The sequence below is a fragment of the Salmo salar genome, chromosome 01, assembly GCF_965601325.2.
Source record: "Salmo salar chromosome 01, fSalSal1, whole genome shotgun sequence".
Lineage (NCBI taxonomy): Eukaryota > Metazoa > Chordata > Actinopteri > Salmoniformes > Salmonidae > Salmo > Salmo salar.
This window is the reverse complement of record NC_138291.1, coordinates 130,989,514-131,016,897: the sequence shown is the minus strand read 5'-3', so window position 1 is coordinate 131,016,897 and position 27,384 is coordinate 130,989,514. Positions and strand designations below refer to the sequence as shown.

The following is a 27,384-nucleotide window of genomic DNA, read 5'->3' as shown; positions in this document are numbered from 1 at the left end:
AAAGTCACAGTCAACTTAGTGTATGTAAACTTCTGACCCACTGGAATTGTGATACAGTGAATTATAAGTGAAATAATCTGTCTGTAAACAATTGTTGGAAAAATTACTTGTGTCATGCACAAAGTAGATGTCCTAACCGACTTGTCAAAACTATTGTTTGTTAACAAGAAATTTGTGGAGCGGTTGAAAAAATTAGTTTTAATGACTTCAATCTAAGTGTATGTAAACTTCCGACTTCAACTGTAGCTACGCCTCCCTCACTTCCCATGTCCTGGCCTGGTGATCAGGATATTAACTAAATGTAAGTAGGGGTAAGCTCACAGGTCTTTGGGTGAAAGAACTGGGTGCAAATATTATTTGATATTGACCGTTTGCTCTGGCCTGCCTGGAGTGCCAGATGGGCGGGGTTTGCACTTTTGCAACTATTCTATTGGTCCCGTTGGGTCAGGCAAGCTCAATCAAGCCTAGATAAAGTAATTAAAATGATTTGACAAATAGCATTTGAACCCAGGCCTGATGGTAAACGACCTGGATCCACTCACAAATCAATCAATGTGTTTGCTCTCCTAAACATGGACGAGTGAGTAAGTGTGTTAGTTTCCTTTGGTATGGCAACCTTGGCAACTTTTGCTTTTCAACCCACTAATGCGTGACAGTAAACGACTGGTGATAAATCACAGAGAGACACTTGCGGGGCAAGCACAACAATGGAGACGAAGGCTGCGTCTCAAATGGCAACCTATTTCCTATATAGTGTACTACAATTGACCAGCGCACACTTTACTCCCTAAATATTGTACTGATTTAGCCTAGGTCACACCCTATTCCCTACATAGTGCACTACTTATGACCAGGGTTCCTTGTACTGCAATTGAAAAGTTTGAAAAGTAACGCACTATATAGGGAGTAGAGTGCCATTTTGGACGAACACAAGTAGAATAAGAGCACTGACTGCTCTTTCCCCAAAAGGCCACTTTCAGATTAGGCCTTCCCGGCCTGACCTGTGGTTCTGGGGGGTTAGAGACAGGGGAGCTGAAACAAATCAAATCTAACTGTATTTGTCACATGTGCCGAATACAACAAGTGTAGACCTTCCCGTGAAATGCTTACTTACAAGCCCTTAAAACTTCTTCAGGATCGGTGGGTCCCCCATGGGACGGTTGAGCTAACGTAGGCTAATGCGATTAGCATGAGGTGGTAAGTAACAAGAACATATCCCAGGACATAGACATATCTGATATTGGCAGAAAGCTTAAATTCTTGTTAATCTAACTTCACTGTGCAATTTATGGTAGATATTACAGTGAACTAATACCATGCTATTGTTTGAGGTGAGTGCACAATTTTGAACTTGAAAAGTTATTAAAACCTGTTGGGGCTAGGGGGCAGTATTGACAATTTCGGAAAAAATATGTGCCCATATTAAACTGCCTCCTACTCAAACTCAGAAGCTAGAATATACATATCATTAGTAGATTTGGATAGAAAACACTCTGAAGTTTCTAAAACCATTTGAATGGTGTCTGTGAGTATAACAGAACTCATATGGCAAGCAAAAACCTGAGAGAAATCCTACCAGGAAGTGGAAATCTGGATGCATGGGCTCTCTTCAAGTCGTTTCCTATTGAATACACGGTGACGTAGTAATAATTGTGCACTTCCTACGGCTTCCACTAGATGTCGACAGTCTTTACAAAGTTGTTTGAAGCTTCTACGATGAACAGAGAATGACAAGGAGGGGAAGTTGTTGAGGCAGGGGGTGACATCACTTCTTGGAGCGCGTTCATGAGGATGGATCCCTCCATTCCAAAACCTTTTTCAAGACACAGGAACCGTCCGGTTGAAATATTATTGAATCTTACGTAAATACAACTTTTTTTTACTTTTCGTCGCGACATCGTCCGCGCGCTTTCTACACTTGGAGTAGCTTACTGGACGCACGAACAACAAGGAGTTATTTGGACATAAATTATGGACTTTATCGAACAAAACAACATTTGTTGTGGACCTGGGATTCCTGGAAGTGCCTTCTGATGAAGATGATCAAAGGGAAGGGAATATTTCTTATGCAATGTATGATTTTAGATGACTCGAAGATGGCAGCTATCTGTATAGCCTAGTGTATTTTTCTGAGCTCAGTACTTATTGCAAAGAGTGCTTTCCTCGTGAAGCTTTTTTGAAATCTTTCATAGCATTTGCATAAAGGAGATGTTCATCTATAATTCTTTGAATGACAGTTTAATTTTGTATCAATGTTTATGACAAGTATTTTTGTAAATTGTGGCGCTGATTCACCAGCAGTATTTGAGGGAAAATATTTTCTGAACGTCACGCACCGATGTAAAATGCTGTTTTTATATGTAAATATGAACTTTATCGAACAAAAAATGCATGTATTGTGTAACATGATGTCCTAGGAGTGTCATCTGATGAAGATCGTCAAAGGTTAGTGCTGCATTTAGCTGTGTTTTGGGTATTTGTGATGCATGCTAGTTGCTAGGAAAATGCCTGTGTGGTTGTTTTTGTCGATGTACTCTCCTAACATAATCTAATGTTTTGCTTTCACTGTAAAGCCTTTTTGAAATCGGACGATGTGGTTCGATTCAGGAGAAGTGTATCTATAAAATGGTGTAAAATAGTCATATGTTTGAGAAATTGAAGTTATGGCATTTATGAGGTATTTATATTTCGCGCCACGCGATTCCACTGGCTGTTGACTAGGAAATGTCCCACCTTGCCCAGGGAGGTTAACAAACCAATTAGGCACATTTGGGCAGTCGTGACATTTTGTTTTTACATAAATGCAATGGTTCATTGGATCAGTCTAAAACGTTGCACATACACTGCTGCCATCTAGTGGCCAAAATCTAAATTACACCTGGGCTTGAGTAATACATTATAGCCTTTCTCTTGCATTTCAAAGATGGTGGTACAAAAAACCCACAAAAAAACTGGTTGGTTTTTTCTTTGTATTATCTTTTACCAGATCTAATGTGTTATATTCTGTTACATTCCTTTCACATTTCCACAAACTTTAAAGTGTTTCGTTTAACCTGTTAGGGCTAGGGGGCAGTATTGACACGGCTGGATAAAAAAACATACCCGATTTAATCTGGTTACCACTCCTACCCAGTAACTAGAATATGCATATACTTATTACATATGGATAGAAAACACCCTAAATTTTCTAAAACTGTTTGAATGGTGTTTGTGAGTATAACAGAACTCATTTGGCAGGCAAAACCCTGAGACATTTTCTGACAGGAAGTGGATACCTGATGTGTTGTATTGCCTTTAAACCTATCCCATTGAAAAACACAGGGGCTGAGGAATATTTTGGCACTTCCTATTGCTTCCACTAGATGTCACCAGCCTTTACAAAGTGTTTTGAGTCTTCTGGAGGGAGATCTGACCGAACAAGAGCCATGGAACGATGATGTCCCATTAGACACCTGGCGCGCGAGTTCATGTTGGGTACCCTCGTTCCAATACGTTATAAAAGAGTATGCATTCGTCCACCTTGAATATTATTCATGTTCTGGTTAAAAAAGGCCTTAATGATTTATGCTATACAACGTTTGACATGTTTGAACGAACGTAAATATATTTTTTCCCCTCGTTCATGACGAGAAGTCCGGCTGGCTTAGATCATGTGCTAACAAGACGGAGATTTTTGGACATAAATGATGAGCTTTTTTGAACAAAACTACATTCGTTATGGACCTGTGATACCTGGAAGTGACATCTGATGAAGAGAATCAAAGGTAATGGATTATTTACATAGTATTTTCGATTTTAGATCTCCCCAACATGACGTCTAGTCTGTATCGCAACGCGTATTTTTCTGGGCGCAGTGCTCAGATTATTGCAAAGTGTGATTTCCCAGTAAGGTTATTTTTAAATCTGGCAAGTTGATTGCGTTCAAGAGATGTAAATCTATAATTCTTTAAATGACAATATAATATTTTACCAATGTTTTCTAATTTTAATTATTTAATTTGTGACGCTGACTTGACTGCCGGTTATTGGAGGGAAACGATTTCCTCAACATCAATGCCATAGTAAAACGCTGTTTTTGGATATAAATATGAACTTGATAGAACTAAAAATGCATGCATTGTCTAACATAATGTCCTAGGAGTGTCATCTGATGGAGATTGTAAAAGGTTAGTGCATCATTTTAGCTGGTTTTATGGTTTTGGTGACCCTGTCTTTGAATTGACAAAACATTACACACAACTCTTGTAAATGTACTGTCCTAACATACTCTAAATTTATGCTTTCGCCGTAAAACCTTTTTGAAATCGTAAAACGTGGTTAGATTAAGGAGATGTTTATCTTTCAAAGGGTGTAAAATAGTTGTATGTTTGAAAAATTTGAATTTTGACATTTATTTGGATTCAAATTTGCCGCTCTTGAAATGCACCTGCTGTTGATGGAGTGCACCACGGGTGGCACGTTAGCGTCCCACCTAGCCCATAGAGGTTAAAAAAAGGGGCAGATCCTTAAGAAGTTTTAACTAACATTGCAGTTCAAGAATAGTCAAGAAAATATTTACCTAATAAACTAAAGTAAAAAATAATAAAAAGTAACACAATAACATAACAATAACGAGGCTATATACAGGGGGTACCGGTACCGAGTCAGTGTGCGGGGGTACAGGTTAGAGGTCATTTGTACATGTAGGTAGGGGTGAAGTGATTGTGCATAGATAATGTAATAGTCCGGTGGCCATTTGATTAATTGTTCAGCAATCTTATGGCTTGGGGGTGGAAGCTGTTATAAGGAGCCTTCTGGTCCAAGACTTGGAGCTTCGTCTATTATATAGGTCCTGGATTGCTGGAATCTTGGCCCCGTGATGTAATGGGCCATACTCACTACCCTCTGTGTGTGTGTGTGTGTGTGTTTGTGCGTGCATGTAAGTGTGTGTGTGTGTGTGTGTGTGTGTGTGTGTGTGTGTGTGTTTGTGCGTGCATGTAAGTGTGTCTGTGTTCTGGGGTGTGTATATCTCAATTGGTTCCCTGAACACACCTGATTGAAATGGAATAGGGCCTACTACACCGATCTGAATTACAGTGTGAGAGAAGAGGTGGAGAGGAGGTGGAGGTAGAGAGCTGGAGCTAACTACCTTTTTTACACACGCTGACTTTCAGCACTCCGCTACCCAGGCACTCTTTGGGGGAGACACAGAAGCCTTCGTTGGCTGGGTTCTCCTCCTTGCTGGCCAGCACGTCACGAGGAGGGGTGAAACGATACGCTGGGAGTCCCTTCACCTCCACATCTTTCTCAAACTCCATGAAGATGGACCTGAGGATCACAACAAAAATGTACTGTCTAACAGGGTGTCATATTGACACCTTCTCTCTTTTTCAAATGAGACCTGCACAATACAAAACACACACATCAATATAAAACACAATAAAATACTATATTACAAAACATGATCATAAAAAACAAACACAATATTCACTTAGAGCATTCCCCGCTAATGTTTTAAATTAATACAGCTCATAATATCTGCGGAACTCTCTCGCTCACATTTGGACTGATATGAATGAATGGAGCCACACCAACAGTAAGGGTAGTCTTTTAATTATATTAAGTGTTGCATTCCCCCTAGTGAAAAGTGTTACATTTTGCTAGTGAACTGCAGTGCACTAGACAATAAGATACTGTTGTAGGCACCATACTGTAAACATGGCCATGGATTCTGTGGGGTTTAGAAAAGATGAATGACAACACACAGTCTAAGCCAAAGCTGGAAGGATACTGTAAGGAGACCAGGGATCAAATAGTATTCGAAATGTTTCAAATCCTTTGAAAGTTTGTTCTAACCTGCTTGGAGGCGATTGTGACTATTCTATTGGTTCCATTATGCCAGGCAAGCTGAATCAAGCCCAGCTAAATTATCTGAAATTATTACAAATAGTACTTGAACCCAGGTCTGACTGTCAGGCCTTCAGGTAGGCCACCTACAACAATGCTCTTTATTGTCTGAGACATGAGCTCATCTTTCAGAAAGCTGTGTAGTGGTGAACCTGTGTTGAACTACACTTGCTTCTACCCACAGACCCTAAATCCAATTTACACGCATAGGTTAGAGGTCAGGGGTCACAGGTCATGTCACCCACAACAAGTCACCCACAGGGGAAATTACCTCTGGAGATTCCTGGGGTACTGGTACCCAGGTTTCTGATCAATTTCAATTAAGTTAACTCAGGACATAAACTGACGGTCTAAATGGAATTGGCCAAAACCCTAATCATAACTCCAGATGATCATTAAGTTGTTTACATTCCTCTAATCTTGAAATCCACAACTAGATCTTTAACATTATTTAACTTTACATTTATATATTTATTTTTCATGAGAGATTAACATTCCTCCAATGTGGAATTAAACAGAAATTCCAAATGGAATTGACCCCAAAACTGGTACATCCAGTTGACTTGATCCTTTGGTCATTGCCAAAGGACATTTTGCAGATGTGGGACATAGTGCATCAGCTCTTCTCTAATTCTTAATAAAACAATGTGTGTAAAAAAGACATATCATTATCATAAACATTTGGGTTACTGATTATGATATTAGTATAGAGAATGCTAATGAAATTGAATTTTTTTTTACTACCAAACTACCAAATTAAATAAGGCTTGGCCATTTTTGTTTGATTTTACCTTAAGGTTTGCAAATACCCACACACACAACACACTTGTTATGACTATTTGTTGGTGTTTTTAAAATACTATGTTTGATTTATTGTGAGTGTTCTTTTTCATTTGGGTTTAGTGAGTTTTCTGTTTGTCTTTGTGCCAAGGTATCTTAAAGGGACACACTCACACACACATGGATTTTTCTGAAGTTATTATTTTCTGAGTTTAATTGAACATGTGAATTCTTTTGATAAGACATGTACTGGAAACTTACTGGAAACCTGGGATACGAAATGTATGAAATGTTTCACAGTTTTTTATTAATTAGTCTAATATAGTAATTAACACTTATTTGAAGGGTTTGTATGACCTCTGACCTCTGTCCTGACTTTCCTGTGTGGTTTGATCACCCTCACTGGAAAGCCATTTGGATAATGAATTTAAGGTAATTTGTAATACTGATTTGAAGGTAATTTGTAATATTGATAATTATGATGAAGTTTATGTTCTTAGCCATATTTGTGATTTGGACCAATGTGAAGAAGGAGAGGGTGTTTCCTTTGACTAAGGGTAGGCTGTCTTAATTAAGTCTATTTTGCTATGACCGTATGGGTACAATTATTTTTCTTAATGGAGTTATTAAGGGTAGTGATGCTAATTCGATTTTGTTATTTGAAATTATTTGTTTTATTTTTTAACCAGTAGTACTGTTTTTTTTACACATTACTCACATTGGGAGTCATGTGTCAAAATTATTGGGGAGGTACTAGTCCTCTGAGGTTTTAGATTGAAGTTTACACACCTTGAGTGATACAGTTGAAGTCTGAAGATAACATACACCTTTGCCAAATACATTTAAACTCAGTTTTTCACAATTCCTGACATTTAATCCTAGTAGAAATTCCCAGTTTTAGGTCAGTTAGGATCACCACTTTATTTTAAAAATGTGAAACTTCTCTTATGTCGATGGTGTATTGGTTGATAAATGGACAAGACATAATGGGTGGTAAAGGTGGTGGTGGCTCAGGTGAGACATTGAAATTGGGACATTATCATGGGCCATCCACTCTACACACTGCTAAAATTATAGTCATTTAGATGAAGACTATATTAGGACACTGATCTGTAATTATAATCATGATAAGAAAGTTAACCTGTTATGGCTAGGGGCCAGTATGTTCACAGCCGGATAAAAAACGTACCCGATTTAATCTGATTATTACTCCTGCCCAGAAACTAGAATATGCATATAATTATTAGCTTTGGATGGAAAACACTCCAAAGTTTCTAAAACTGTTTGAATGGTGTCTGTGAGTATAACAGAACTCATTTGGCAGGCCAAAACCTGAGAAGATTCCATGCAGGAAGTGCCCTGTCTGACAATTTCTTGCCCTTCTTGATATTCTCTATCCATTACAGGGGATCTCTGCTGTTACGTGACACTTCCTACGGCTCCCATGGGCTCTCAGAAGGCGGCAAAAAGCTGAATCAAGTTTGGTCAGGGCTAAACTTGGTGGGTGTCTAAATAGCTAGCCGTGATGGCTGGGCTATCTACTCAGAATATTGCAAAATGTGCTTTCACCGAAAAGCTATTTTAAAATCAGACACCTCGATTGCACAAAGGAGTTCTGTATCTATAATTCTTAAAATAATTGTTATTTTTTTGTGAACGTTTATCGTGAGTAATTTAGTAAATTCACCGGAGGTTTGCGGGGGGTATGCTAGTTCTGAACGTCACATGCTAATGTAAAAAGCTGTTTTTTGATATAAATATGAACTTGATTGAACAAAACATGCATGTATTGTATAACATAATGTCCTATGTGATTAATCTGATGAAGATCATCAAAGGTTAGTGCTGCATTTAGCTGTGGTTTTGTTTTTTGTGACATTATATGCTAGCTTGAAAAATGGGTGTCTGATTATTTCTGGCTGGGTACTCTGCTGACATAATCTAATGTTTTGTTTTCGCTGTAAAGCCTTTTTGAAATCGGACAGTGTGGTTAGATAAAGGAGAGTCTTGTCTTTAAAATGCTGTGAAATAGTCATATGTTTGAAAAATGGGAGTTTGGGGATTTTTGAGGAATTTGTAATTCGCGCCACGCCTATCATTGGATATTGGAGCAGGTGTTCCGCTAGCGGAACGTCTAGATGTAAGAGGTTAAATCTTGTAATTTTCTTTTAAGTTGAGAGGACTCTCAACATTGGGGAATGTGAGATAAATTACAAGATTATGTTATAATACTGTTATTGCATCAAATGGTTGTTTTATGCAACAGAATAAGGGGCTGTTAGAACACTCCTCTGTGTGTGTTCTACTGAGGATGGGCCTCTGGAAGATTTAACACTGACAGAAGATTTACTATGGATTGGTGATAAACCTAACAAGATGACATTCCATAGCATGATTAGTGTCTGTGTGCCTGACTGGAAGGTACCAGGGAGAGATGGCTCGGGGTCAGACCCTGGTCTCTACACAATGATAACAGTTTTTACAGCAGATACAGTCTGCTGTGAATTATAAGTGTCTTTCATAAAAATATTAACCTTGTGACCCATTCCATACATCTGTTGTTTGTCATGTAGACTGAAGGAGGTGTATTATGGCTATAAAAGACCTTTGTACCTTTGTCAAAGGGGCTCTCAACGAATCATCTGAGGGTGATTTGTCGACCAGCCATCATTATCGTAGCTCAATCGATTCACTTTATATGTGTATGTTGTATTGACCCTTATTAATAAGAGAATAAAGATTTAGTTTAAGTATAACTCCAAATTGTGTGATAAGTTAGTCTCTCCTCATTTGATAGTAAAGAAATTAACTACCACAAAAGTCACACGTGAGACCACTGGCCATCACTCAAATGAGCAACACCGCTTCTGAACTTACAATTTTCTTGTGGGATCCATTTACCAAAGTAAAACTGTATATATTCAACACTGACCTTTGACATACTGTTTAGCAGAGTTGGGGTCAATTCAATTTCCTCATTTAAAAGCAATACTTCCTGACTTGACTTGAAATGGAATTGACCCCACCCTGTCAAAATGTATGCATTTTAGTGACCTTGGACATACAGTTTAGTGAGACATCTGTTCTGTTCTGATCTGTAAGATTCTGTATTGTAGCCTACCTGCACAGGTCAGGACTGAAGATGTACAGTCTCTCCTTCTTGGACAGCAGGGGGTGGAAGGCACTGCCATCTGTACCGTTGATCATGTTACTCTGCTCAGACGTCCACAGACTCAGTTTGCTGAAACACAAAACGTATTTCTAAATGTAACTTGATTAAAGAAAAAATATACATGTACATCTTTATAATACCTATTAAATACAAATCAGCATCTAGCCCAATGCTTGATTGTTAAGGCTTGTGTGACTTATCAATCAACATATTTACCTTTTACGGCTGGAGGTTCCGCTAGCGGAACGTTTCGACAACATCCGGTGAAATGGCAGAGCGCGAAATTCCCCCAAAATTATTTGAAATATTTAACTTTCATACATTCACAAGTGCAATACATCAAACTAAATCTTAACTTCTTGTTAATCTAGCCACCATGTCAGATTTCAAAAAGGCTTTACGGCAAAAGCAAACCATGCTATTATCTGAGGACAGCACCCCATTAACCTCTATGGGCTACCTACTCAACAGCCAGTGTAATCCCGTGGCGCGTTATTCAAATTCCTCAAAAATGCAAAAACTTCAATTTTTCAAACATATGACTATTTTACACCATTTTAAAGACAAGACTCTCGTTAATCTAACCACACTGTCCGATTTCAAAAAGGCTTTACAATGAAAGCAAAACATTAGATTATGTCAGCAGAGTACCCAGCCAGAAATAATCAGACACCCATTTTTCAAGCTAGCATATAATGTCACATAAACCCAAACCACAGCTAAATGTAGCACTAACCTTTGATGATCTTCATCAGATGACAACCCTAGGACATTATGTTATACAATACATGCATGTTTTGTTCAATCAAGTTCATATTTATATCAAAAACCAGCTTTTTACATTAGCATGTGACTAGCATGTGACTAGCATTCCCACCGAACACTGCCGGTGAATTTACTAAATTACTCACGATAAACGTTCACAAAAAGCATAACAATTATTTTAAGAATTAGAGATACAGAACTCCTCTATGCACTCGATATGTCCGATTTTAAAATAGCTTTTCGGTGAAAGCACATTTTGCAATATTCTCAGTAGATAGCCCGGCATCACAGGGCTAGATATTTAGACACCCAGCAAGTTTAGCACTCACCAAAGTCAGATTTACTATAAGAAAAATGTTATTACCTTTGCTGTCTTCGTCAGAATGCACTCCCAGGACTTCTACTTCAATAACAAATGTTGGTTTGGTCCCAAATAATCCATTGTTATATCCAAATAGCGGCGTTTTGTTCGTGCGTTCAAGACACTATCCGAAAGGGTAAATAAGGGTGACGAGCATGGCGCAATTCGTGACAAAAAATGTCTAAATATTCCATTACCGTACTTCGAAACATGTCAACTGCTGTTTAAAATCAATTTTTATGCCATTTTTCTCACAAAAAAGCGATAATATTCCGACCGGGAATCTGCGTTTAGGTAAACAGACGAAAGAAAATAAAGCATGGGGTCGACTCGGGCACGCGCCTAAGCCCATAGTACTCTGATCGGCCACTTGCCAAACGCGATAAAGTGTTTCAGCCAGAGGCTGCCTCGATATCGTTCAGCTTTTTCCCGGGCTCTGAGAGCCTATGGGAGCCGTAGGAAGTGTCACGTTATAGCAAAGATCCTCAGTCTTCAATAAAAAGAGCAAAGATGAAACACAACTTGTCAGACAGGCCACTTCCTGCATGGAATCTTCTCAGGTTTTGGCCTGCCATATGAGTTCTGTTATACTCACAGACACCATTCAAACAGTTTTAGAAACTTTAGGGTGTTTTCTATCCAAAGCCAATAATTATATGCATATTCTAGTTACTGGGCAGGAGTAGTAACCAGATTAAATCGGGTACATTTTTTATCCGGCCGTGTCAATACTGCCGCCTTGCCCTAACAGGTTAAACAAACACATGACAACATAATTCAACCTGCCAGGCGCGACACAAACTCAGAAATAACGATATAATTCATGCCTGACCTTTGAAGATCTTCTTCTGTTGGCACTCCAATATGTCCCATAAACATCATAAATGGTCCTTTTGTTCGATAAATTCCTTCGTTATATCTCCAAAATGTCCATTTATTTGGCGTGTTTTATTCAGAAAAACACCGGTTCCAACTCGCGCAATATGACTACAACATATCTAATAAGTTACTTGTAATCTTGATCCAAACATTTCAAACAACTTTCCTAATACAACTTTAGGTATTTTTTTACGTAAATAATCAAAAAAAATGAAGACTTGATAAACTGTGTTCAATACCGGACGAAAAAAAGTGGAGCAAGCTTTCAGGTCGCGCGCCCCAACCACAACAGTACACTAGACTCGACCCTCGTTCTGAACAGCCATACTTTTTCATTACTCAAAAGAAAAACATCAACCAATTTCTAAAGACTGTTGATATCCAGTGGAAGCGATAGGAACTGCAAACAAGTGCCTTAGAAATCTAGATCCACATAGGAAACACATTGAAAACACTGTCACCTCAACAACAAAGAAAATCCTGGATGGTTTGTCCTCGGGGTTTTACCTGCCAAATAAGTTCTGTTATACTCATAGACATTATTTTAACAGAGTTAGAAACTTTAGAGTGTTTTCTATCCAAATCTACCAATTAAATGCATATCCTAGCCTCTGGGCCTGAGTAGCAGGCAGTTTACTTTGGGCACGCTTTTCATCCAAAATTCCGAATGCTGCCTCGTATCCTAAAAAAGTTAAAGAAAGCTAATCAAAATGTGTGCTTTATCTAATCAAAGGGGGAAAGAAAGGGTGATGCATGATACCTACTGGCAGGTCTGTTATTACATTAGAAGGAAGCTGACAGGAAGCCTTCATTGAGACCTTTCCAACTGGGCTAAGTACTAGGATGTGTCAAGCACACAGCTCTGTGCTCTGTGTTCTGTGTTCTGGCTAGGCTAGGGGCCTCTGGGGAGTCTCTATCTCTGGTGCTGCAGTGTGCATTCCAAATGACCATAGGGGCTCTGGTCAAAAGTAGTGCACTACATAGGGAACATTGTGCCATTTGGGTCATAACCCTGTCCTCTGTTACTGTCTGGCAGTATGAAGAAGTTCTTAGGAAACAGATGTTCTGTTCCAGTCCTTTACACTTACTCAATGATGGGTTTCACATCATCAAATAAAGATATAAATATTGGACAGAATGTCCAGTGTGTGTTCAGGGAAGATGATGTGCATGTACAGTATGTATTGTAGGAGGCAGTTACAACACAGCATCTTTTGGAGTGCTGTACATTTATTTCTCTAAAGAATTGACTAATGAAGATCTAGCAGTCAACTTTTGAGAATGATTTTTGAAGGATGGTCTGCTGATTTACAAATTGCTTAATTGATTTTTAATGCACTGTTCGGCAGGGCACCCGAAAACATGTCATGATCTTCTGTCACTGGTCGTTTAGTCGTTCCAAAGATCAGAACCAAAACTTTGGTGAGGCTGCCTTAAGTCACTATGGTCCTGGCCTTTGGAACAGTCTTACAGAGGATCTGAGAGCTTCAGAAACTGATGACACATTTAAGAAAAATCTTAAGACATACAGTGCATTCAGAAAGTATTCAAATCGTTTGACTTTTTCCACATTTTGTTATGTTACAGCCTTATTCTACAATGTATTTAAAAAAATGTAATCCTCATTAATCTACACACAATACCCCATAACGATAAATGTATTAAAATAGAAATACCTTATTTACATAAGTATTCAGACCCTTTGCTATGAGATTTGAAATTGAGTTCAGTTGCATCCTGTTTCTGTTGATCATCCTTGAGATGTTTCTACAACTTGATTGGAGTCCACCTGAGGTAAATTAAATTGATTGAACATGATTTGGAACAGCACACACCTGTCTATATAGGTTCCCACAGTTGACAGTGCATGTCAGAGCTAAAACCAAGCCACGAGGTTGAAGCAACTGTCGGGAAGAGCTCAGAGACAGGATTGTGTCGAGGCACAGATCTGGGGAAGTGTACCAAAAAATTTTTGCATCATTGAAGGTCCCCAAGAACACTGTGGCCTCCGTCATTCTTAAAAGGAAGAAGTTTGGAACCAGCAAGACTCTTCCTAGAGCTGGCTGCCCAGCCAAACTGAGCCATCGGGGGAGAACGGCCTTGGTCAGGGAGGTGACCAAGAACCCAATGGTCACTCTGACAGAGCTACAAAGTTCCTCTGTGGAGATGGGAGAACCTTCCAAAAGGACAACCATCTCTTCAGCACTCCACCAATCAGGCCTTTATAGTAGAGTGGCCAGACGGAGCCTGGACTTGAACCCGATCTAACAACTCTGGAAAGACCTGAAAATAGCTGTGCAGAGACGCTCTCCATCCAACCTGACAGAGCTTGAGAGGATCTGCAGAGGAGAATGGGATAAACTCCCCAAATATGGCCAATATGCTTCAGTACCTTTCTCCTTTAAATCTGGCTATCCTGCCATAGTCCATGAAGTCTGCCTCCCCGGTATGGTAAACAAATTCACCATCATTGCTTCCATTTTTCTACAGAGTGGAAAAGAGAAGGAAAATCAATCTAAGGCCATTCATATTATTTTATTATAGTAATATTTTATATTCAGTTGAAAGTGGCAACCACCAGCAGACACAACAGGTATCAAGGACCATAGACAGTTTATATTGTTCTTTACAGAACTTAAAAAGGGTTGAGTGTGTCAGATGTTGTATTTTGTATTCACTCCCTGACCTACCTTATACATGAGGCCAAAGTACTCGTCGATCTCAGGGTTCATGCGGTGTATGCGGGACAGCAGAGGGTCCTTGAAGCCCCACAAAAGCTCGTTGACAGAGTGTGTCATGAACATGCTCACATGCAGGGAGTTCATCCAGATAGACACCATAGAACTCTTCCAGAAGCTATCCTTTACCTTGTTCATCACAGCCTGAGCAGAGGAGGGAGGGAGGGAGAGGGAGGGTAGGATGGATAGAAGGAGAGAGATAGATAGAGAGGGGAGATAGATAGATAGATAGATAGATAGATAGATAGATAGATAGATAGATAGATAGATAGATAGATAGATAGATAGATAGATAGATAGATAGATAGATAGATAGATAGATAGATAGATAGATAGATAGATAGATAGATAGATAGATAGATAGATAGATATGTGGGAGAGAGAGAGAGAGAGAGGGGGGGTAATGGAGAGGGTGGGAGAGATTACTTATTGTCAAACACAATGAACAAAAAACAACACAACTACTTAAAATAACAACAAGAAGAAAGAGAAAACAAAGAAAAATTAAGAAATTATTGGTATACTTATCCTTAGGAGCCGTTAAACCTCTACATACACAACACTAAACATGATGGTTGGCTTTAGAAGAGAAAAATAAGAGCTCATAACAGTGTAAACACACACACACTTTTACTCACCACAACTGGGATGTTGATGGTTGTGATCATGTCTATGTCAGGATCACCCACTGACCTCTCTGGCAGAAACACAAAGGTCTTGGATTGGTAGGCAGCGACCCTGGTCCCATTCTCTAAAAAGGTCACGTTCTCCTTGGGCCTGTACTCCCTGGGGCAGAGGAGATATGGGGAAAGTCAATATCTCCCTCCCCTCCTGGAGGATCTGAGCCCTAGGACCATGCCTTACGACTACCTGGCCTGATGACTCCTGGCTGTCCCTAGTCCACCTGGTCGTGCTTCTACTCCAGTTTCAACTGTTCTGCCTGCCGCTATGGAACACTCGACCTCTGAATGACCCTGCTGTTCGTTTGAACATCTTGAAGAAAAATCTGGCCTTTATGGCCATGTACTATCTCCACAGCCAGAAGAGAACTGGCCACCCCTCAAAGCCTAGTACCTGTCTAGGTTTCTTCCTAGGTTCATGCCTTTCTAGGGAGTTTTCCTAGCCACCGTGCTTCTACATCTACATTGCTTGCTGTTTGGGTTTTTAGTCTGGGTTTCTGTATAGCACTTTGTGACGTCTGCTGATGTAAACAGGGCTTAATAAATACATTTGATTGATTGAAATCTCATTGAATATCAGATTTACAGATAAAGAAACTGTAGGCTTATATAAAACCATTTCTGTATGGACCTTGCTTAGTGCACAGGGGCATTGTTACTGCTGAAACATGAAAGGGTCTTCCCCAAACTGTTGCCACAAAGTCGGATGCACAGAATCATCTAGAATGTTATTGTATGCTGCATCATTAAGATTTCCCTTCACTGGAACTAATGGGCCTAGTCTGAATCATACAAAACATCCCAGACCATTATTCCTCCTCCACCAAACTTTACAGTTGGCACTATGCATTGGGGCAGGTAGTGTTCTCCTGGCATCCACCAAACCCAGATTTGTCTGTCAAACTGCCAAGCATCGGCTGGAGTGGTGTAAAGCTCGCCGCCATTGGACTCTGGAGCAGTGGAAACGCATTCACTGGAGTGAGGAATCATGCTTCACCATCTGGCAGTTTCCAAAATCCTGATTGCGATCAAATGTCAAAGCAACTTGACAAAGCAACCTCCAAACTAATACCAGTAACAATAAAAACATCAAACAAGGTGGGGTATGGTGTGTCAATGACAAACACTGCGGGACACTAGTTTATATAGTGTCAAAGGACACACACATAGGTCTCCCTAGGAGAAGGGGTGACCTCAAATATTTATTGTTAAAACGAGAGGCTGCCTGGATCTTTAATTTAAAGACCCTTGCTCCCTTTGGTCTCAACGTACAGTAGACTTGGATCTGAAGCCATTCCTGTTATTATTGTGATTTTGCTATTCATTGTAAATGTTTGTAGGCCTATGTAGCCAAATTGTATCTATGATCGTAAGCTATCATTCATGTTTTTTGTATTTATTTTTATATCTAAGAATTAACCAATGATATCAGGCAACACCCTGCCATGATTAGACACCTTTGATACTATATATACTAGTCACCCACAGTGTTTGCCATTATACCCTGATGAAGACAGCTTGGCTGTCAAAACGTTGGATATTATGTTATTAAATTATTGCATCTGAGCTCCTAGAGTGTGGGTCTTTCTTTTTCTTTTACAAAAACTGACGGACCTTACTTTTTTCAATCTTTACTGACGTCATGCCCTGGCATGTAAAGCTGGCATGTCTATGTATGCGGATGACTCAACACTTTACACATCAGCTATTACAAAAACTGAAATGGAACAAATCATTCACTAAACCCTAAACCTCAACTAAATCTTGTAATGAATAATGTGGAAATTGAGCAAGTTGAGGTGACTAAGCTGCTTGGAGTAACCCTGGATTGTAAACTGCCATGGTCAAAACATATTGATACAACAGTAGCTAAGATGGGGAGAAGTCTGTCCATAATAAATCGCTGCTCTGCCTTCTTACTATCAACAAGGCAGGTCCTACAGGCCCTAGTTATGTCACATCTGGACTACTGTTCAGTGGTGTGGTCAGGTGCCACAAAGAAGGAAAATTGCAATTTGCTCAGAACAGGGCAGCACGGCTAACCCTTGGATGTACACAGAGAGCTAACATTACTATTATGCATGTCAATCTCTCCTGGCTCAAAGTGGAGGAGAGATTGACTTCATCACTACTTCTATTTTTACGAGAGGTATTGACATGTTAATGCTGCCACACAGCTCGGACACCCATGCATACCCCACAAGACATGCCACTAGAAGACATGACAGCAGATCAAACTATGGGAGGCGCACAATACTACATAGAGCCATGACTACATGGAACTCAATTCCACATCAAGTAACTCATGCAAGCAGTAAAATTTGATTTAAAAAACAGATAAAAATAAACCTTATGGAACAGCGGGGACTGTGAAGAGACACAAACACATGCACAGACACACACGATAACATACGCACTATACACACACGTACACATGATTTTTGTGTTGTAGATATGTGGTAGTAGAGTAGTGGTCTGAGGACACACACTTAATCTGTTGTGAATGTATTGTAATGTTTTTAAAATTGTATTACTGCCTTAATTTTGCTGGACCCCAGGAATAGTAGCTCAGCTAATGGGGATCCATAATAAATACAAATACAAATCTCACCATCCGTTATCATCGGCAGCTCTAATGTGAGAAACATCTTCGTTCCCAATGCAAAAACATTGTGTTATCCTGAGGCTCGGACACAGGCTGCTTCCTATCGTTTTACGCCAGAACATGGGGTCTGTTGCTGTCGTAGTCCATGTGGGATCTAATGACATTGGGATGGCTAGCTCAGAATAGCTGAAACAGGATTTTAAATAACTGTTTGGAACTCTGAAAGACCAACAAGCATCTAATTATTTCAGGCCCAGTGCCCAACCATAAACGATCAGCATTATCATTACATTTTACATTTTAGTCATTTAGCAGACGCTCTTATCCAGAGCGACTTACAGTAGTGAATACAGTTCATACATTTCATTTCATGCCTTTTTTTTTTTTTTTTTTGTACTGGCCGCCTGTGGGAATCGAACCCACAACCCTGGCGTTGCACACACCATGCTGGCGTTGCAAACACCATGCTCTACCAACTGAGCCACAGGGAAGGAATCATCATAATGCAGGCCCGCAACATGTAACCAGCTTGTTTTAGCCCATGTACCAGCTCTAGGCATTAGCCCATGTGTACAGTTCTAGACAATATATCTATACGTGGACATTCTGGTAATATCTGAAACTTGGCTAATTAAGACTGTGCCGGATACTGATGTGTCTTCGACTGTTTATAATGTTTTTAAATCCGATGGAGTTGACAGAGGTGGAGGTGTCGCCATATTTACAAACGACAACTTAAATGTTTCTGTATCTCTCTCTTGTTAACAATGACAAATTTATGCTAGTGGGAATTTATCGCCCTCCCTCTGCCTCAACATGTGCTCTTAGCCGATAGTCTAACCGCCTGTACCATGTCAGATATAGTGTTGACATTTATTTAATTTTGAGTTTTCGTCCAAATATTACACTTTATATACATCACAAAATAAAACAAAAATAACTAAACTTTTTGATATAGACACACCAGATTTTTGCCAATATTTTTAAATAATCTTTATTAATTATGAAATTATGAAAAATATTAATAACATTCCACCCATGAGGCCAAAGGGGGCGTTTTTGGTCATTGACTGCAGGGAAGGGCTACACACCTTGAAAAAGCTACTCTCTAAGATATTATTTTGACAAACGCCCCTCATAAGTATACAGCCAAGGGAATTTTTGCATGAGAGATGAAAAGCTCCCTAAATCTCGGCCTCGCATTATTACAAAGAGAAATTATAGGAATATAAATTAGCAACAATTCTTGTGTGTTCTGGGATTATGTGAATGGGGAGTTTTGTGTTAGATATCTCTGACTCGGATCAGGCCCTACATTTTTTTATTTATTTGCTCAACTCAATTTCAGATAAGCATGGACTGGTTAATAAACTAAGGGTAAAGGATAAAGCTAACTCTTGGTTTACATATGAACTATCATAAAAATGACAGGAGCTTGGACTAAGGCTGACTGATTATATGTCTGACTGGCAGTCCTTCAGACACTTGAGAAATAGATGTCTATCCCTGGTTAGAAAAGCAAAATCAACATACTTCTTGAACTTTGGATCTGAGAATAGTGGGAATCCAGCTGCCTTCTGGAAGGTAGTCAAATCTCTGAAACAAAACTCCACCCCCTTATTACCACAGCAGGTTATGACAGCCTCTGGTTCCATAACAGATAAGATGGACATTTGTGGTGCTTTTAATAACCACTTTTCCTCAGCGGGCCACCTATTTTGTGAAATAGCTTCTGAAAACTCTGATTCCAGTAGAGGGAGTCCTTAGCTCACATCGAGCCAGTTTGCAAAGAATGATACATTCCCCGATCCACATTACTCATTTTCTTTTCAACCATTTGATGTCTATGATGTACTAAGTGCCTTATTGAAGATCAATGTACTTCCGGGTTTGGAGCGAGTAGTCGTGCTGCACTTCGCTCAACAGGTAATATTACATTTTATTACATTACAATGGTTTGATTTGTTTGATCTGAGCAATTTTTAGCTAGCTACATAGCTGTCTTTGTATCAAAAATAATTGTGTAGTTTAGAGTAAATATCGAGGTTAGCTAGCCAGCTATTTTCGTCCGCCGCGACGCCGTTCTCCAAACTTAGTCAACACTGCTAGCTAGCCAACTTCTACCGACTAGCAGCACTGTAGAAACGAATACATTACAACAGAACGATTTGATTAGTGTAGTGTTAGCTAGCTACATAGTTGTCTTTGCTGTCTTTGTATCTAAGATAATTGTGTAGTTTTAGAGTAATTATCGAGGTTAGCTAGCCAGCTATTCTCGTCCGCCGCTAAGCCGTTTTCCAAACTTAGTCAACACACCTAGTGAACATCAAACCCACTGCTAGCTAGCCAACCTTTACCGACTAGCAGCACTGTAGAAACTAATACATTACAACGGAATGATTTGATTAGTGTAGTGTTAGCTAGCTACATAGTTGTCTTTGTCATAGTTTGATAATTGTGTAGTTTAGAGTAATTATCGAGGTTAGCTAGCCAGCTATTTTCGTCCTCCGCGACGCCATTTTCCAAACCTAGCCAACTTTTACCGACGAGCAGCATTGTAGAAACTAAATACATTACAAAGGAACGTCTTGATTAGTGTTATGTTAGCTAGCTACATAGTTGCCTTTGTATCATGATAAAGGTGTAGTACTGAAACTATCGAGGTTACCTAGCCAGCTACACTTTCAAACAAAGTCAACAACACAGCCACTGCTAGGTAGCCTACTTCACCAGCCAGCAGTACTGTATTTTTTTAGTCATTTTAGTCAATAAGATCTTTGCAACGTAAGCTTAACTTTCTGAACATTCGAGACGTGTAGTCCACTTGTCATTCCAATCTCCTTTGCATTAACGTAGCCTCTTCTGTAGCCTGTCAACTATGTGTCTGTCTATCCCTGTTCTCTCCCCTCTGCACAGGCCATACAAACGCTTCACACCGCGTGGCCGCTGCCTCTCTAACCTGGTGGTCCCAGCGCGCACGACCCACGTGGAGTTCCAGGTCTCCGGCAGCCTCTGGAACTGCCGGTCTGCGGCCAACAAGGCAGAGTTCATCTCAGCCTATGCTACCCTCCAGTCCCTCGACTTCTTGGCGCTGACGGAAACATGGATTACCACAGATAACACTGCTACTCCTACTGCTCTCTCCTCGTCTGACCACGTGTTCTCGCATACCCCGAGAGCATCTGGCCAGCGGGGTGGTGGCACTGGAATCCTCATCTCTCTCAAGTGGACATTCTCTCTTTCTCCCCTGACCCATCTGTCTATCTCCTCCTTTGAATTCCATGCTGTCACAGTTACCAGCCCATTCAAGCTTAAAACCTGTTAGGGCTAGGGGGCAGTATTGACACCGCCGGATAAAAAACGTACCCGATTTAATCTGGTTACCACTCCTACCCAGTAACTAGAATATGCATATACTTATTACATATGGATAGGAAACACCCTAAAGTTTCTAAAACTGTTTGAATGGTGTCTGTGAGTATAACAGAACTCATTTGGCAGGCAAAAAACTGAGAAGGTTTCATGCAGGAAGTGGCCTGTCTGACAAGGTGTCGTTCTTCTTGTCTCTGTTTATTGAAGAGTGAGGATCTTAGCTGTCCTGTGACACTTCCTACGGCTGCCATAGGGTCTCAGAAGGCGGCAAAAAGCTGAATGGTGGCTTTGCAGACCCTGGCTGAAAAACATTAGCGCATTTAGATAGTGGTCGATCAGAGAACAGAGACTGGAGGCGTGTGCACGAGGCGACACCATGTTTTTATTCTTTCGTCTTTGAACGAAAACAACAACTCCCGGTCGGAATATTATTGCTTTTTTACGAGAAAAATAGCATAAAAATTGATTTTAAACAGCGGTTGACATGCTTCGAAGTACGGTAATGGAATATTTAGAATTTTTTTGTCACGAAACGCGTCGGGCGCGTAACCCTTCGTCACCCTTGGATAGTGTCTTGAACGCATGAACAAACCGCCACTATTTGGATATAACTATGGATTATTTTGAACCAAATCAACATTTGTTATTGAAGTAGAAGTCCTGGGAGTGCATTCTGACGAAGAACAGCAAAGGTAATCGAATTTTTCTTATAGTAAATCTGAGTTTGGTGAGGGTCAAACTTGGTGGGTGTCAAAATAGCTAGCCTGTGATGGCGAGCTATCTACTCAGAATATTGCAAAATGTGCTTTCACCGAAAAGCATAACAATTATTTTAAGAATTATAGATACAGACCTCCTCTATGCACTCGATATGTCCGATTTTAAAATAGCTTTTTGGTGAAAGCACATTTTGCAATATTCTAAGTACATAGCCCAGGCATCACGGGCTCGCTATTTAGACACCCGGCAAGTTTAGCACTCACCATAATCATATTTACTATTATAAAAGTTTGATTACCTTTTGTTGTCTTCGTCAGAATGCACACCCAGGACTGCTACTTCAATAACAAATGTTGGTTTGGTCCAAAATAATCCATCGTTATATCCGAATAGCGGCGTTTTGTTCGTGCGTTCCAGACACTATCCGAAATGGTAAAGAAGTGTCGCGCGCATGGCGCAATTCGTGACAATAAAATTCTAAATATTCCATTACCGTACTTCGAAGCATGTCAACCGCTGTTTAAAATCAATTTTTACGCCATTTTTCTCGTAGAAAAGCGATAATATTCCGACAGGGAATCTCCTTTTCGGCAAACAGAGGAAAAAATCACAAAGGCGGGGGCGGTCGGGTCACGCGCATAAGCCCAGAGTCCCTTGATCGGCCACTTGAGAAAGGCGATAATGTGTTTCAGCCTGGGGCTGGAATGACGACATTCTGTTTTTTCCCGGGCTCTGAGCGCCTATGGACGACGTGGGAAGTGTCACGTTAGAGCAGAGATCCTTAGTAAAAGATAGAGATGGAAAAGAAGTTCAAGAAATGGTCAGACAGGCCACTTCCTGTAAAGGAATCTCTCAGGTTTTGACCTGCCATTTGAGTTCTGTTATACTCACAGACACCATTCAAACAGTTTTAGAAACTTTAGGGTGTTTTCTATCCATATGTAATAAGTATATGCATATTCTAGTTACTGGGTAGGAGTGGTAACCAGATTAAATCGGGTATGTTTTTTATCCAGCCGTGTCAATACTGCCCCCTAGCCCTAACAGGTTAATGTACAGGCTGAACGGGAGGGGCCCCAGTACTGATCCTTGGGGCACGCCCACATCATAGCTAAGAGTGGGCGACAGCTCATTGCTCACTCTGACACACTGAGTTCTGCCTTCAAGGTACGATTTCATCCATCTCAAGGCATCGGGGGAAAAGTTGAACTTGGACAATTTTGTGATGAGAATATCATGGTTTACAGTATCAAAAGCCTTCCTTAGGTCCAGAAACACAGCCCCAACAACGCCCCCTTTGTCCATCTTGGACTTCACATTTTCCAGACGAAAGCAGTTGGCCGTTTCTGTGGAGTGTTTTGCTCTGAAGCCAAACTGCATGGAGTGTAATGTGAAGGGGCTGTTGTTGAGGTGGGCAATCAGTTGTCCTGCTACACACTTTTCAACAACCTTCGACACCACATATAGTATACTAATAGGCCTGTAGTTACTCACATCAGCAGGGTCGTCCGATTTAAAGATGGCCGTTATTATGGCCGACTTCCATACCCTTGGAAACACCCCCAGACCAATAGATGTGTTGGTGACCTTAGTAATGGGGCCAATGAGTGACTCTTTGTAGTTTTTAAGAAAGGTAGAGTCCAGCCCAAACACTGTATCAGACACTGTATTGTGCCCTTATACCCGTACCTTTACTCATGAATCAATCGCACCTGTTGACTTGACATTGTGTCTTATTTTTCCCGAGTGGGAGCTGTGGTGCTTGGGGAAGAGGGAGAGTGGGACCTGCTGCCTGCTTGGAGCTGTGGTGCTTGGGGAAGAGGGAGAGCAGGACCTGCGGCCTGCTTGGCGGCTGTAGCTTCTTTCTTGGTGGTCATGTGGTTCTAACAAAGCTCACATGCCAGATCCAGTGGGATGCATGGTGCTGAGGATGCAAACACTTATTTATTTTACATCTGTACACCGTGAGTGTTGCTTTATCACTCTCCATCACTGATGTGGAGTACAGCTCCACTGCTAAGTTGTTTTGCGCAGAGGGGGGGGGGGGGGTAGCTCCCACCTTTGTTTGTTCACTGTTTCGAGCAGGCTAGTCTTATTTGGAATCAACTTGTCTGCCTGGGAAATAAAAGTGAAAAGCTGCCAATGGTCACATTTCTGCTTCCACGAGTCTCAAAACCACAGTCTCAGACAGTCACTCACCGCTGGCCTGGTTGATTTTTTTCCCCCAGATATGCAAAGCAATTGAGCAAGTACTTGGTTTCGACATTGGCGGACCAAAACTTAACTGAAGTCCTGTGCACCATTATCAGTTTCTATCTGGTTTCTGGCACACATTCATCCATTGACGATAGAAGATAATATTTCAGTTTTTTGTTTAGTATGTTACTAGTTTTTGCTTATAGTAGCCACATAAATGATGCCCTGCGAGTGGTCATGTGCTGAATGCATGGACAGCACGGATATGAGCAGTGTAAAATACAAACATTTAGGAAAAGTCAGGGAAGGAGCAGGGCATAGCTTTTTTGGTGGGCAGATACGTTCCCCTTAAAAAACGTCTCTAGTTTGGTCAAACTTTAAACTTATAAAGGCTTCATAATGGCTTCATAAAGGCTTTATAAGCACTAAATAAATGCTTCACATATCAGTTATAAGCCATGTCATACTACATAAAGGGTGATTTAAAATATCAGTATAGCTGGTGCTTTGCCTACATATAGCTGTAGGTGTATGAGCCAACCTGAGCGATAAACTAGAACTTAGCTTCAGACATCATTCAAAAAGTCTTTATAAACACTACATCAATTCATCACAAATCCTACCTGTATGTGTAAGGGCCAACCTGAGAGACGAAAGGCTTGGCTCCAGCCAGGAACTCGTCTGGGTTGGTGACGTTAAAAAAGAAGTACTGCATGAAGATGGGAGGAGGAGGGTTCTTCCATGTCTCAAACGCACGGCTACCCTCTGTCAGAGTTATCTCCTGAAAGACACAAACATAGAACCAATCAATAAATGTATTTTATAAAGCCCATTTTACATCAGTTGTCAAATTGAATATGAAGAATGCTGAACAATGTGGTCTGTTTTGTCCACTTCAACTTTTGTGTTGCCTGCTCTTTGGTGTTTAGGCCGGTGAGAACATGGTGCAGTTGAAGTCGGAAGTTTACATACACTTAAGTTAGAGTAATTAAAACTCGTTTTTCAACCACACCACAAATGTCTTATTAACAAACTATAGTTTTGGCAAGTCGGTTAGGACATCTACTTTGTGCATGACACAAGGAATTTTTCCAACAATTGTTTACAGACAGATTATTTCATTTATAATTTACTGTATCACAATTCCAGTGGGTCAGAAGTTTACATCCACTAAGTTCCCTGTGCTTTTAAACAGCTTGGAAAATTCCAGAAAATGATGTCATGGCTTTAGAAGCTTCTGATAGGCTAATTGACATCATTCGAGTCAATTAGAGGTGTACCTATGGATGTATTTCAAGGCCTACCTTCAAACTCAGTGCCTCTTTGCTTGACATCATGGGAAAATCAAAAGAAATCAGCCAAGACCTCATAAAAAAAATTGTAGTTCTCCACAAGTCTGGTTCATCCTTGGGAGTGTCAGGTATGCGTAAATGGCTGTACGGGAGTCAGGGAGCAATTTCCAAACGGCTGAAGGTACCACGTTCATCTGTACAAACAATAGTACGCAAATATAAACACCCTGGGACTATGCAGCCGTCATACCACTCAGGAAGGAGACGCGTTCTGTCTCCTAGAGATGAACGTACTTTGGTGCGAAAAGTGCAAATCAATCCCAGAACAACAGCAAAGGACCTTGTGAAGATGCTGGAGGAAACAGGTACAAAAGTATCTAAATCCACAGTAAAACTAGTCCTTGCAAGCCTTCCTCAGCAAGGAAGAAGCCACTGCTCCAAAACCGTCATAAAAAAGCCAGACTACGGTTTGCAGCTGCACATGGGGACAAAGATCACACTTTTTGGAGAAATGTCTTCTGGTCTGATGAAACAAAAATAGAACTGTTTGGCCATAATGACCATTGTTATGTTTGGAGAAAAAGGGGGAGGCTTGCAAGCCAAAGAACACCATCCCAACAGTGAAGCACGGCATCATGTTGTGGGGGTGCTTTGCTGCAGGAAGGACTGGTGCACTTCATAAAATAGATGGCATCATGAGGTTGGAAAATTCTGTGGATATATTGAAGCAACATCTCAGGACATCAGTCCGGAAGTTAAAGCTTGGTCGCAAATGGGTCTTTCAAATGGACAATGACCCCAAGCATACTTCCAAAGTTGTGGCAAAATGGTTAAGGACAACAAAGTCAAGGTATTTGAGTGGCCATCACAAAACTCTGACCTCAATCCTATAGAATATTTGTGGGCAGAACTGAAAAGGGTGTGTGAGCAAGGAGGCCTACAACCCTGACTCCGTTACACCAGCTCTGTCAGGAGAAATGGGCCAAAATTCACCCAACTTATTGTGGGAAGCTTGTGGAAGGCTACCCGAAACGTTTGACGCAAGTTAAACAATTTAAAGGCAATGCTACCAAATACTAATTGAGTGTATGTAAACTAGAGGTCGACATATTATGATTTTTCAACGCCAATACCGATACCGATTATTGGATGACCAAAAAAGCCGATTCCGATTAATCGGCTGATTTATATATATATATATATAATATAATATAATAATATAATATAATAATGTAATAATGTAATAATGACAATTACTACAATACTGAATAAACACTTTTATTTTAACTTAATATAATACATTAAAAAAAAATCTATTTAGCCTCAGATAAATAATGAAACATGTTCAATTTGGTTTAAATAATGCAAAAACAAAGTGTTGGCGAAGAAAGTAAAAGTGCAGTATGTGCCATGTAAAAAAGCTAACGTTTAAGTTCCTTGCTCAGAACATGAGAACATATGAAAGCTAGTGGTTCCTTTTAACATGAGTCTTCAATATTCCCAGGTAAGACGTTTTAGGTTTTAGTTATTATAGGACTATTTCTCTTTATACCATTTGTATTTCATATACCTTTGACTATTGGATGTTCTTATAAGCACTTTAGTATTGCCAGTGTAACAGTATAGCTTCCGTCCCTCTCCTCACTCCTACCTGGGCTCGAACCAGGAACACATCGACAACAGCCACCCTCGAAGCATCGTTACCCATCGCTCCACAAAAGCCACGGCTCTTGCAGAGCAAGGGGAACAACTACTGCAGGTCTCAGAGCGAGTGACGTTTGAAACGCTATTAGCGCGCACCCCGCTAACTAGCTAGCCATTTGACATCGGTTACACCAACCTAATCTTGGGAGTTGATAGGCTTGAAGTCATAAACTGCTCAATGCTTGAAGCACAGCGAAGAGCTGCTGGCAAATGCAGGAAAGTGCTGTTTGAGTG

The 27,384-nt window shown here is 40.4% G+C and overlaps 1 protein-coding gene across 2 annotated transcripts in view; it reads right to left on the bottom strand.

The window, feature by feature from the left end:
- Nucleotides 1-27,384, bottom strand: part of LOC106560709 (lysosome membrane protein 2) — a 63,071-nt gene that overhangs the window by 20,427 nt on the left and 15,260 nt on the right. For both annotated transcript variants that reach the window (XM_014123870.3, XM_014123878.3), the window contains exons 2-7: nt 24,778-24,935; nt 15,220-15,367; nt 14,534-14,725; nt 14,236-14,327; nt 9,788-9,907; nt 5,129-5,307 (exon numbers count right to left, since the gene is read on the bottom strand). In XM_014123870.3, the coding sequence (XP_013979345.1) occupies nt 5,129-5,307; nt 9,788-9,907; nt 14,236-14,327; nt 14,534-14,725; nt 15,220-15,367; nt 24,778-24,935 (889 nt within the window). The remainder of the gene's footprint in view (nt 1-5,128; nt 5,308-9,787; nt 9,908-14,235; nt 14,328-14,533; nt 14,726-15,219; nt 15,368-24,777; nt 24,936-27,384) is intronic.